The sequence below is a fragment of the Lissotriton vulgaris genome, chromosome 9 (assembly GCF_964263255.1).
Source record: "Lissotriton vulgaris chromosome 9, aLisVul1.2, whole genome shotgun sequence".
Lineage (NCBI taxonomy): Eukaryota > Metazoa > Chordata > Amphibia > Caudata > Salamandridae > Lissotriton > Lissotriton vulgaris.
The window spans coordinates 988,007,747-988,020,649 of record NC_141697.1 but is presented as its reverse complement, the minus strand read 5'-3'; the positions used below and the strand labels follow the sequence as shown (position 1 = coordinate 988,020,649).

Genomic DNA, 12,903 nt, shown 5'->3' with positions numbered 1-12,903 from the left:
TTGTTGCTGTTGCCTTTGGGTGGGCGAGCCGGAAGTCTCTCTTGGGAGGGCCTGGCCCACACGTTAGAGCCGGACCTGTTTGTCTCGAGAGCACGGGCGAAGAGTTATAACTAAGACACGCGCCGTATTGACAGCTGGCAACAAGGGCACGCGGCGGTCTTTAGGACCCAGCAGAGAAGGGGCGGGATGTCTCGGTACATAATGTGATCCACCTGCCAGGGAGTGATTCAGAAGGAGAAGGAAAGATAACGGAAGGGGATAGGTAAGGAGCCCCTGCACGTGAGAGAAGGTGCGAGAGAGAGGGTGGGTCAGGGTGATGAAAGAGAAGTGCAAAGTGAAAACAGAGAGAAGACAAAAACAAAAGAGAGAAAAGCGACAGCAGAAATAGAAAGGGAGGCAGAGGGAAACGGGAGGGACCTGAGGGTACAGCAGGAAAGTACAGGAAGATGGAATACAGCGCTATAAAGCTGAAGAAGCCGCGTATGAAGGGACAAGAGATGAGCCGTGGATGAACATTTATCGAGATGTATTATAGCAACATAACATTCACAGATGTCGTATCGACCTTGGAATGATAAAGGCTTGAAAGAAGACGATCCCGTCAAGGAGACGTTACACGCAACTTCAGTAGCAGGTGCATTAACCCACTTGGACGTGAACCATCGGAAGAAGCCAGTGGACGTAGGGAGAGTCGGGGTGGGGGCGTTGTTTAAGAAGAAAGAGAAGACCGCCGTGGACAAGCAAAGAGAAGAAACTCTAACACAGTGACAGCGCAGAGAGAGAAAAAAAGAGAGAGAGAAATCCGGGAGAGGAAGAATAGAGACAAAAAATGGGTTGGGAGCGTGGAGACAGAGAGGGGCGTGCTTGGGATAAAAAAATGTGGATCGTGAAAGAAAACAACAGTAGGTTTGGGATGACAGAGAGAAGAGAGGGAGCAAAGAGGGATACGGGGAAGTTAGAGAGTGCGAGAGAATGGGAAAGAGAGAGAGAGAGAGAGAGAGAGAGAGAGAGAGAGGAGGGGCATTGTACCAGGCCCTGACATCTCTCTTGTTCACATCCACAGCTGGCGCCACCACCAGACACCAGGGTTGTTTTTGCAGCTTCGGACTCCCGAACAGACCTCGGTACTTGCTTCACTGTTTAGGATTCCCTCTGTTGCGCTCTATCACCAAAGGCCTTGCATCTGAATTCACCAACAGGCAGCAGGTAAGTCTCTCCAGACTGTGCTCTCCACCGCTCCCCATCTTAAGCTTGATTTAACTACCAATTCCTTGCTAACAAAGCCATCAACCTCAACATCACATTTCTCGTAGAGCGCTTCAGAACCCAATCAGGGCTTCAGAGCACTGTAGAAGTTGGGAACTGTACACATATTTGACATTAAGTAAACTAGCTTTCAGATTCTTCCTAAAAGGCATGTTGTTGACCTTGACAAAGACTACAGATACTGGTGAAATGTTATTGCTGGTTCTCCGCCTCACATCTTTTTGCTGTGCACTTCTTGCCCTCTGGAATGCACTTCAACTATAGAACAATAAAGTATTTTTAGGTTTCGCCTAGTAACTACTGCCTCTTGTTTTATATTGATATTGTTAATGTATATTGGTAGGATAGTGCTTAGATAACCCATGACCCTTTTAAAAACACCAGGGAGGAGACAAGGGACATTAAGTGTTATGTTATTTATCTGTTCCATACATCAGCCATTGCTATAGCTCCATAGTACCCTAAAAATCTGGCTTCTCTTAATTCTCCCCTATATCCATCTGCTACTTGCATTATAATTCACGTGCTATTCACCAACCTCTACCCTCCTGTTGTTTATATCTCCCCTTCACCCAAAACAAAAACAAAAAAACCATAACAAACTACCATTAGAACAGGCATGAAAAAGTTGCCAACATTTCCCAAAAAATCACGTAACAGCTTTCATATTGTTTTTTAATGAGGTCGTTCACTTATACGTAATATCATCTTATTTATAGATAAGGTAACACAAACACTTATAACATTTGTTTATGATATCTTTGGAACATGCTGTACACAAGCCACTCTACTGTACAACATAACTTTAGCACATTAGCAAAGTCAATACCCCCGGCTAAACATTAATTAAGGTGCCAAAGGCGAGACCAGTTGGCTATGCCAATGCTTGTTTTGTATTTAGCACCATGGAGAAATGCTTTTTCTTACTTGGGCAATAGAACCTTGAGTGAAGCGAATACTGTGGTGACAAATATATACACAACTTTTGTGCTACCCCGGCGATTTGTTGTGCTATCACATGGCACATGGCACATGACACATGACACATGACACATGTTCAGTTAATTTCATAAACCCAGGCAGATCACTAAACATCAAAGTTGCTTGAAAAGAAAAAGAGAACCCCCTTGTGCTAGCTATCTTAACATTTGGGCATCATTAAAAGATTCTTTCTGCTAGATTTTAATAACCATTGAATTTAATGTAATGTCATTCTCTCTGAATTTTGTACTTCAGATGGATTTTTGAGTTTGGGCCACAATCTAAAATCTTAGCCTGGCTTCCACAGGGAGGCAATCGAATTTCTTAGACTGAGGTAGAGATGGTGTCTGAACCGGATGTATGTCAGTGCTCTTGAGGCCGAATTCTGTGCCACCTGCAGCTGTCCCTTACCATCAGTGAGTTGGAGTAGCCCAATTCTGAAGCAATAACTGCGCTCACACTGGTTACTGTGTCACTTAATGCAAATAGTGCACACAAACTTTTCTTAGTAGATTCAGCTCAATGGTCTTCAAAGTTTTTAGTGACACCCTCATGTGAAAAAAATCGCCCGCAAAGGAACGACAAACTTATAGTCTCTCAAGAAGTCTAAGAAATCTGCAGTTTAAACATATCTAACAAATCAGATACTGAAGTTATGTTCGGTTACCCCTTTTAAATATGCAATCAAGTACATGATTGCCAACATTTTATTGACAGCCTGTTTTTGTTTCAAATGTAAAAGCATCTACCATCCTTTATCAGAAAAAGAGGACGGGGTATTTGAGGCCCCCCAATTTTGACTACTGCAGTTAATATGTCAAAGTATGAGCAGTGTTGTCATGTATCAGAAAGTGGGGGGCGGAGTTGTGGGCCTCCGACTTTGACACCTATAGCGATGAATGACAAAATACGATATTGATTATCGATTGCAGAGTGGCTCCCTGACACTGTTTTCTCTCACTGAAAACACAGCACTGTTTTCACCTTGATGTTTGTCTATGTTCCCCAGTGCTCCTCTTGGCCCCTTCCCGGGATTAATCAGGTCCCCTGAGGAGGCCCACCCCACAGTGTGGAGATCTTTGGTTTAGATGAAAATTCACTGCATAGGAAACCAACTTGAACCCCAATCAATTTGTCTAATGTCAGATTGCAAAGATTACACCAAGGGGGACCTCCCTTTACATAGACAACCTTTGCCCTATTGTTGTTTACATGTGTGCCGCACAACGCAGCACACATGAAAACAGCAAAAACGAGGAGAAATGCACCAGAGTAAGACCAGGTTTTACCTGGTCTTAAATCTGGCGCTACTTCCTATTTACGCCTCCCTTGCATATAGGAGGCAGCATCAGAATCAATAGGTGTTGCGGTGGAACACCAACAGCAACACCCACTGCCCTCCCCTTTCATGCTAAGCATAGTGTAAACGGCTGGCCTTATTTACAAGGCAGCGTTATCCCAAGTTAAGTGGCTTAAGGCTGCCTTGTAAATAAGGCGAGGCCGCTATCACCATCCCACTGACAGTGATGTTGTGATGGCGATAGGGGCTTGTAAATAAGCCCCCAAGTGTCTTCTCTGAAATTATTAGCAATGGATCCCACTAACAAGGTGGGATACTTGGCGTTGACTCGCCTCAGTGCATGATCAGATCCCACTAGAAGAAACTCTAACTGGGGCCGGCCGGCGGGACATCGGCCAAACTCGAAATAAAACCCTGTGTCTTTTCCTCGTTAAGACTCACTCATCCATTCATAACGTAATGGTGGAAATGGGGTCTTTGACTAGCTTGAAATGAGTCATTTGAAAAGGGAACCATAACTGACCCCTGTTTTATCAGTGTGGCCATGGAATGAGGAATAACTGCTAGAATTGTGAATGCACACAAATTGCAGTTTTTCTTTGCCTCGTTCCGAGCCCTTTTCCACCTTGCACATTTAGCCACTTTTTTTTCTGATGAAATGTGTTTGAGGTTAGAAATTGGGTATGTGGTGTTCTCGCAAAAGTTGTAACCTTAGGACCAGTAACTCTCAGTGCCTAACTACCTGCATTTAGAAAGAACATCAATGCATTTACATTTGACTTCAGGGACCCCTAGTAACGACTAGTGGAACTGCAGCTTCGAGTAAGAATTTTAAAGCTTTTTCATTTGAAGTTTAGAGGGACATCTAGTAAAGACTTGGAACTGCAGCTTTATTAAATATTTTGAATGCTTTTGCATTTGACTTGTGAGCGATACCTAGTAACAACATGCAGAATTGCACATTCATTAAAGACTACCAATGCTTTTGCGTTTGAATTGTGAGGGGCACCTGGTAATGACCGATGGAACTGCAGCTTTGCGTCCGAGCTATGAAACATTTGCCTTTGATTTTCGAGGGACACCTAGGAAACACTAGTCGAACTGCAGCTTCATTTAAGCATTTCAGTGCTTTTGCATCTGACTCGATAGGGACACCTAGCAATGACTAGTGGACCTGCAGCTTCATTTAAGAATTTAAATGCTTTTGCATTTTACTTGTGAGAAATACCTACCAACAACTTGAGGAGCTGAACCTTCATGAAAGAATATCACAGCTTTATTAGAGTAGCAAAAGTGGATATGTACATTTTTATGTTGAAGCCACACACGCTCAACTTTGTGAAGGACATTTTAAGTAGTTGCATCTTACTCAAAAGGGACATGTAGACCCGGATTTACGAAGCCCTTGCGTTGCCACTGTGTCACTCAGGGCACCCTAAGTGCTTCAGTGATTTACTAAGCCACGCAAAGCCACCTTGCATGTTTTGTGCGGCTTAGTAAATCTGGAGTAATGCAAGACAGCACAAGTCTCTGTCTTGCATTACTCTGCCCCGCGAAGGCATTCCATGGGTGGATCATGGGTGCCCCCAAGCCTCCACCTTTGGATTTTGATGCATTACCAGATTGACTAAGGCTAGTAAACCTGGGAATGCCTGAAAATGATACGCGTTCCCAGGTGAGGTGCAATGAGGAGAAATATGTTTATTTCTCCCTGTTTTTTCCTCTTTCTTCGTGTGCTGCAGAGGTTGTCAAGGTGTTCTTCCACACCCACCCGGACTGTTCAATCAAGCACTCAATTTTCTCTTTAACACCATCGGTGCGGCGCATTTTCCGGCTGTGCGCTGAAGATTCGAAAATCCTGCGGTTCATGACGAGATCAGCTCTTCATGAGCGTACGAGAGGTGTGACTTCATGACGAGCTGAGCTCGTCATCAGCGTCGAAGGGGTTAAATTCTAAGAAAAGTCCAAGATGTTTATGCATCTCCTCTTTTCACGCCCTCCACCACTGAGGGTATTAGCTAAAAGAGAAGCGTGGAGGCGCTACTGCCTCGCTTACAAGTGTGACTGCTTGAGTGAAGCTGTGGGGGACGTGTCACAGGCTGCAAGTTCAACAGGAATCTGCGGTGGGAGAGATAAAGGCAGTGTTATCTCCCTTCACTGTGCTGTCTCCGCACAGTTCTTGAGTTTGTCAGGAGCTGCAGTTTCTTTTTACTGTGGTAATATTTAGAGATGCCTTTGTTGGCCACCATCACACACTGTACTCCTTGAATAACATGTGTACCTAATGGTAAGCATGTACCCCAGTCTCTTGGTGATAAAAGGCTGAGCTGGCCGATAATATTCAGACCAAAAGAGCCCAGTATCTGGGTTCGGAGACCCGTCTTGTTTGGTGGCTAACTACCAAATAATATCTTAGTATAGCCCAAAAAGAAAGAAAAAATGTCTTTCTTTTAGTCCCCTCACTCACCGGAGTTTCCTCAGGTTGACATGCTTCATCATTGGGGTCCTCCCAGTTCTCTACGAAAAGAGGCGTGCTGCGACTTGCGAACTACATAGGAGTACAGTGCTCCTACGTAGTTCGCAAGTCGTAGCACGCCCCTTTTCGTAGAGAACTGGGAGGACCCCAATGATGAAGCATGTCAACCTGAGGAAACTCCGGTGAGTGAGGGGTCTAAAAGAAAGACATTTTTTCTTTCTTTTTGGGCTATTCTAAGATATTATTTGGTAGTTAGCCACTAAACAAGACGGGTCTCCGAACCCAGATACTGGGCTCTTTTTCTTCATAGGCCCCCAGCCTTCATCGCCACACGCCCACCGTGATGCATGATGGCTGGGGGCCGTCATCAGCATGGAAGGGGTTAAGTTAGACAAAAAATCTCTTAAGTAGCTGCATAGTAAGAAGTAAGAGCATCCTACTAGGATCTTCAATGCCTTGAAAGGGGTAGTAAATGTTATTTAAATGCAATACAAAAATGACTTGTAGGTTACACAGAATTCTCTGCAACTGGCACGTCAACCCACTGAGCCATCTTAATGGGCCAGGAGCCTGCGACCAGAAAGCTACACACAGACCTCAGCAATAAGTATGTTTAACTGACCTATGCTACCAGCTGCCTGACATTATATGATTTCTCCACAGCCCAGCGACTCAGGGTGCTGCTTCTGGACAGGATGGGGTGCGCACTCTCAGGACCTGGAGTGGCTCCTGATAAGACCGTCCCAGAAGGGAAGAGTTCGAGTGCCGACTCCGAAGTCACCCCAGGTGGAGTGGGCAGAAGCAGGCCACAACCGGAAGTCCCTCCCATCTCTGGTGCTCAGAGGGAGCTGATTGAGGGCTCCTGGAGGGTCCTGCACGAGGACATCGCCAGAGTGGGCATCATCATGTTTATCAGGTACGGCGAGAAGATGTTAGTGCCAGGGAGAGGAGATGGTAGGCACTTTGGCTGGTACCTTCACAGAAGTGTTGAGGGGCTCTCCTAGGAGCAAAATCCGTACTAGACTGGTAAAGCTGGCGTGACAGCCCCATGTGCTAATATCAAAGACGTAGACGTGCAAGTGAAGGTTGAGGGACTATGATGTTCCTCTTCAAGGACAACAGGAGAAGGATTGAGGTATGAGAAGACTTTATTCAAAGGCATCCCAGCCAACTCCAGCAACAGCTCCCTTCCAACCCCCGCTCCATAACATTCTCATTCCACTACCTCAGCACATTCTAACAAACCCCATTCCATGGACAGTGTACTCCTGTCCTATCCTGGACCATTATTGCCATATGTTCTATATGCCACCCTTCTCCCCCCTCATAATAGACACCCATCAAGAAAATACATAAAATCCACAGGACCTTATCAGTTCTCCACATACTTAAGAAGTTCGATTTATGATCTCTAAAGTACATTTTATTCCTTTGTACGGTGTTCAAAAGATAGCACTTAAACTACGAAGAATTGAAAGAAGTATATAATGTATGCTGTTGTGGTTGTAAGCGCTAACATTGATTCCGTTGAAAATTCCTGCAAATGCCAGAGTGCCACTGCTGTTAGTGGCCAATGGATCGCCAAACTCGTGATCAGGCCCTAAGTCTTTACAGAATAATGTCTTATCATAAATTTCCGTCTTCAGTTTCAATCTGCACAGAAGTCTGTGGAATTAGATTGTGTTCATAAATGAGTTTCAAGGGAACTCTTGTTTTCAATTGCCACGTTTATACCCAAGTTCACGTGACATATTGGGTTGCTATTGTTCCTTACAACCATTGTTGTTAAAAGGGTTCATAGGTGAAAATACTCACCTTAAGGGCTCCCGGAGGTATTTCTTCAATGTCACAGGACACAGTTTTTTTTATCTTATCCTCTGTTGTGTTTCTAACACATATTTTTTTGGCTATTGCTTGTGTGAGCAAGATGACAAGGCGACTACGAAGTACATCTGTGGTTTGTTGGATTTGTGAGATATTTTATCCAATGTGTGTGAATATGGGCTCTAAGTGGAGCATGCTGCTGGATGCTGCAGGATTACTAGCTCTATATGTGTGGATGCATATATACGATGTTCTATTGTGTTCCATTTTTAGGTTTCGACCTGGCGAGGGGCACGCAGTGCCCCTCCCAGATCGAAAACATTTGTCTTCAGTAGGGATGTTTGGACCGCCTCTGTTTCCAATTGGCTAGCTCCATAAATGGAGGCTAGCCATTGGGAGACAGAGGCTGTCAATCACGCTTTCTTGCGAAAACGCGATTCGGGGGCGTTTCGCGTTCTTTTTTTAAGCCCCGCCCCTTTGTCCTGGGCCACGCTGTGATTGGCAGCCGGCCCGGGACACCCCGTGACGTCATTCCCGGGCCGCGCTGTGATTGGCCGGCCTGCCCGGGACCTGACTTGTTCTGATTGACTTTAATTGGCTGTCGTTCAGCTCAGAAGCTTGTTTCCCTCCGCGCCAGGCCTGGGATGAGTGAAGCTCTGAAGAACCCTCCCCCACTGCCAGGTGCGTCTCAGTGCTCCGATGTCCTCCATGCCGCCAACAGGTGCGCCTGACTGCTGCACGTGCCTCTCCGGTCTTCGCCGGGAACAGGTGCACCTCCCACTCGGTACACCCGCTGAGGTACACCTCACACTCGGGTACACCCCGCCGACGGGGCCACCTCACCCCCGTTCCCAGCGCTTTCTCCTGCTGAGGTACACCTCGCTCTCAGCAAGCCTAATCGGGTCGTCTAAGACAACTCACCCAATCGGGTCCTCACTGCCGATACCGGCTGGCTTGTGTCTTCACTCTCCTAACATCGCCATGTCTGCTTACCGCCAACAGGGCTGCGTGACTGTTGTGCTCACCGGCAATGCACTTGACTCATGGGTTTGCCTAATCAGGTCCCTCGCCGCTGACGGGTGCATCTCACTAATGTACTCACTTGTGCTTCTTGCTCACTACCAGTAAGCGGTCCTCCCCGCGACTAATGAGGTCTTCGTCAGACCAGTCTGTGCACCCGTTCAGGTGTTTCCCTTTATCTAGCATGTCCCGTGTCTCTGCCATCCTCACCAGGTCACCCCCGCTAACTAGCGCCAACATACACACCAAGCTTCAGATCGCCTAGTGTCTGGGGGTAATAACGTGTTTTTTTGTTGGGGGGGGGAATTGCTTTTTCTAGTGTAACTTTTTGAAGTTTAATGTGACAAAGTTAGACTTTCTGAGCTAAATGAATGGCACATTGACGTAAATTTCACAATTGGCGTTAAAAAAAGTCTCAAGGTAACGGAAGTTGAGTGGCTCGATCACCAAATGGCTGTTGGTGACACTTTTTTCCACGCAAGAGTCTCTTGTAAACCAACATTTTGAAAAATGTTGTGATGAAAAGCAGCGCATAACACAAAATGTAGGAATTTTGCAGATTTCAGTCATTTAAATGTTGTCCAGTCCTAGTTAGGATACTGTTAGGCTCACCTGTCACATCTTTTACTCACCTTCCTTGAATGAATACAAAATGTGTTGCATGGATATAATAAAATACCAATTCCAATTAAAAAAACTGCAGAATCTGGATAAATACTAGAAAGTTAAAAAAAACATAGGTTATCTAAAATGACACGCCTAGTGTAAAAATGTCAAACTTCACAATAAATTGCCTTAATAAACTTCGCTTTACTAAGAGAAATGCTGTACGTACACACATCCTCTCAGAGGCACACATGTGCTATGTAGAATATTGTAGGATATATGGGGATACATTATTTATTTGGTGGTTATGTTCAAGACGCTATTTACTTTGAGGTTATGTTTAAAACGCTGAGATGCCTACTCTCAAGAGGCAGTATATCTAGTCATTTTAAGCTGAGACCAGAATATACATTCAATAGATGTGCTACGTCATATTTCGCACTTTTGTGGGACTCGTGAGTTATGGCTTATGAACAGATAACGTGGGTACAGATGTTTATATTGCGCATTTCAATAATCATTGCAACTCGGACCACAAGTTTCCAATTTTAAATCACTATAATACATGCCAGACAAATGTTTTCTAACATAACTTTTTATTAACAAGGTTCTATATTGTGACACGTATTTCGATGTACAGTGTATGCAAACACCATCCACGCGTTTGTGCTAGGGCCCGCAGCTCTCCTCCGTCCCGCTCCCCCCACCTCCCTCCGCCCGCAGCTCTCCTCTGTCACTGCCTCCTTAGCCAGCACTTCACACTGCCTCCTTGAGTGCTGCGGTGTGGGGCGCTTGTTTTGTGTTGAATGCATTAGAATACAGGCCGGTAAAAAATGTTGGAAATGCACAAAAATCCGATATTGTTTCCCCTTCTCATGCACAAACGTAAACAGCAAAATCACAAAGAAGTCTGTTTTAAAAAAAATCGAGCGCTGTCTTCATAGTTTCAGAATTATTAGAGGAAACAGAAAGATAAATGCCACGTTATAAAAGAATTCTGATAATTTAACACTAAATCGTTTTCACCCACCAACTCCATTGGCTGTTCCAGAATAGCAAAAAGTAATAAATGACTAGTATTTTTTTTAAGAAAGATGTCAACCCTAGCCAGGAGCCAAAGCTTGATATTTCCGTGAAGGTCGCCTGTTCCTCCGCTAGACTGCTGTGAACGGGTAGCACTATTAATGGAAAGAACTCGCATCACAACCCGATCAACCTTTATTTTAGAATTTGACGAAAAATATGGCATGTCGCGTCCAGATGCTTCAGAGCAAAACCTGCAAACTATTCATGGTAGAAATATTATATTTAGGAATGGGTGTCTGGCTCTGTGTGTGTCTGGCTCTGTGTGTGTGTGTCTGGCTCTGTGTGTGTGTGTCTGGCTCTGTGTGTGTGTGTGTGTCCGGCTCTGTGTGTGTGTGTATTTGTGTGTGGGGCTCTGTGTGTGAGAAATGCCAATAGCTCTAACTTTTCCAAAGGGGAAACCATTGCATTGTAAATGCTTGTTTTAAGTTCTGTCCTGTGTTGTGATTAGGCCTGGGCGGTAAATTCCGTTCTGCTCACAAATTTGCGGAATTTGGGTAATTTCATGTTCCGCGGAGAAAGCAAAATTACCCAAAATTATGCGTTCTGCGACTTCGCGAAATTTTTGCTTGTTTGCGTTCTCAAATGCGTGTTTGCAAGATATTTCCCCCCGAGCTCGCAAACAGCGATTGCTAACAGTAAAAAAGCATCGCGTACAAGCAATTCCGTGTGTTCGCAGAGATTTTTTACCCTTTCGCAGAGATTTGCGTAACGCCATTACACAAATTCCGCCCACCCCTAGTTGTGATGGGTGTTAGTCTGTTGTGTCGTAGCAGTGCCGTCAAAGAAAATGTACATTTCCTCATCGTCCTCTCACTCATTCCAGTCATTTCTCTGTGAAGATTTTCCATATCCTCTGACAAACCCGATGTAGACCAAATTTCCTTTTTGATTTCCTAAACAAAGACTCACCTTAGTATATAAGACCATTTCTCCCAAAGGAAAGTGGGGTTTTATTGTCTTTCTAACTGATCTCTGTGGTAGTTCTGAAATTTCCAAGATCTTTATAGTCATATTTTCAAAAGGGGACATAGTGACCGTGGAGGTGGTACCTTTAGAAAGGTTTCACCTGGGTGTTATAGTCCATTATAGTCTGAAATTTTGGAAATCAGCTTCTATGGCTTTAGAGACCCGATATTAACAATGCACTTAAATTCTGCAGCCTTCGGTCCTCTTCCACCCACTAGGTCACGCTCATTAATAGTTCCTGTTTTTAAAAAGGGTAACCGGTCACACCCTCATGCTGTAAGCCTATTTCCGTCATAGATTCAAAGATAAAGATTGTCGGCCAGATGTATTAAATCGCATTGAGGATTGGGCAGAGGAGAGAGGCTTTTTATCTGACCTCCAGTAAGGGTTCTGTCCTGGGTGGGGCACTATAGAGCAAACTCTGAATCTTTATTTATTGGCCTGTAAATACACTAAGGCCAAGAAGGGGGCAGTCCACCTGGCCTTCATGAACCTTAGCTCTGCTTTTGATAAAGTAAATCGCTTTAAGCTTTGGTCTTTGATGGAACAGATCTGGGTGTTGATCCAGTTTTAATACATTTTTGCAGGATTTGCACAGTAATCTTTCAGCCAGCGGCAGGTTTGCCCTAATTGGGAATGCACTGAGCACTTTAAATTGCACCGTGGGGTCCGGCAAGGCTATATCTTAGCTTCTTTCTTATTTATTTTTTATATCAAACACATAGAGCAGGCTTGGTAGCTCTGTGTGTAGACATTCCTATTGTAGGAGGTCGCTTTATACCTGCGTTGCTCCATGCCGATTATACTGTTTTAATCGCTTGTATGGCCAATGCCTTGCAAAAACATCTTAACCTTTTTATTGGTTTTATAAGTAGCCGGGACCTAACAACTAATTTTTCAAAGTCACATGTTACGAAGATGAGCCCAACAAATATGAAAATTATGAAACATGTAGTAGATGACCAACATTTTCGTCAGGTAAACAAGTTCAAGTACTAGGGGGTCCAATTGGACCCTGGGCTTAATTGCCACTCACTTATTAGTCAGAATGTCTTATCCTTCAATAGAGCGATATTTAGCATTTGTGATTTTTCACGTAGGCTTGGGTGTATTCCTATTCAATCTATTTCAGAAATCTACAGAGCCAAGTATGTCCCATTAGCAATCTACGGCATTGGAATCCCATAAAGTGTACCTTACGAAATTGTACATGAAGAACTAGGTTTAGATTTGATTACAGATGAGTTGCGCCTCTGCCCTCTAAAGTTTAGGAACTTAATCTGGGTAAAGGAGGAACTTAGTCTTAATAGACTGATTTTGAAGGATTGGTTAAAACTAGAAAAATCCTACCAGATACCATGGTTGGCATACGTGGAGA

At 44.4% G+C, this 12,903-nt stretch overlaps 1 protein-coding gene across 1 annotated transcript in view; it reads left to right on the top strand.

Annotated features, from left to right (window-relative positions):
* Nucleotides 1-229: 229 nt before the first annotated feature.
* The window catches only part of LOC147692684 (neuroglobin-like), a 226,784-nt gene continuing 214,110 nt past the window's right edge, over nucleotides 230-12,903 (top strand). The window contains exons 1-3 of the mRNA XM_086936821.1: nucleotides 230-262; nucleotides 1,064-1,206; nucleotides 6,687-6,939. Of these exons, the coding sequence (XP_086792947.1) occupies nucleotides 6,719-6,939 (221 nt within the window). The 5' untranslated portion in view covers nucleotides 230-262; nucleotides 1,064-1,206; nucleotides 6,687-6,718. The remainder of the gene's footprint in view (nucleotides 263-1,063; nucleotides 1,207-6,686; nucleotides 6,940-12,903) is intronic.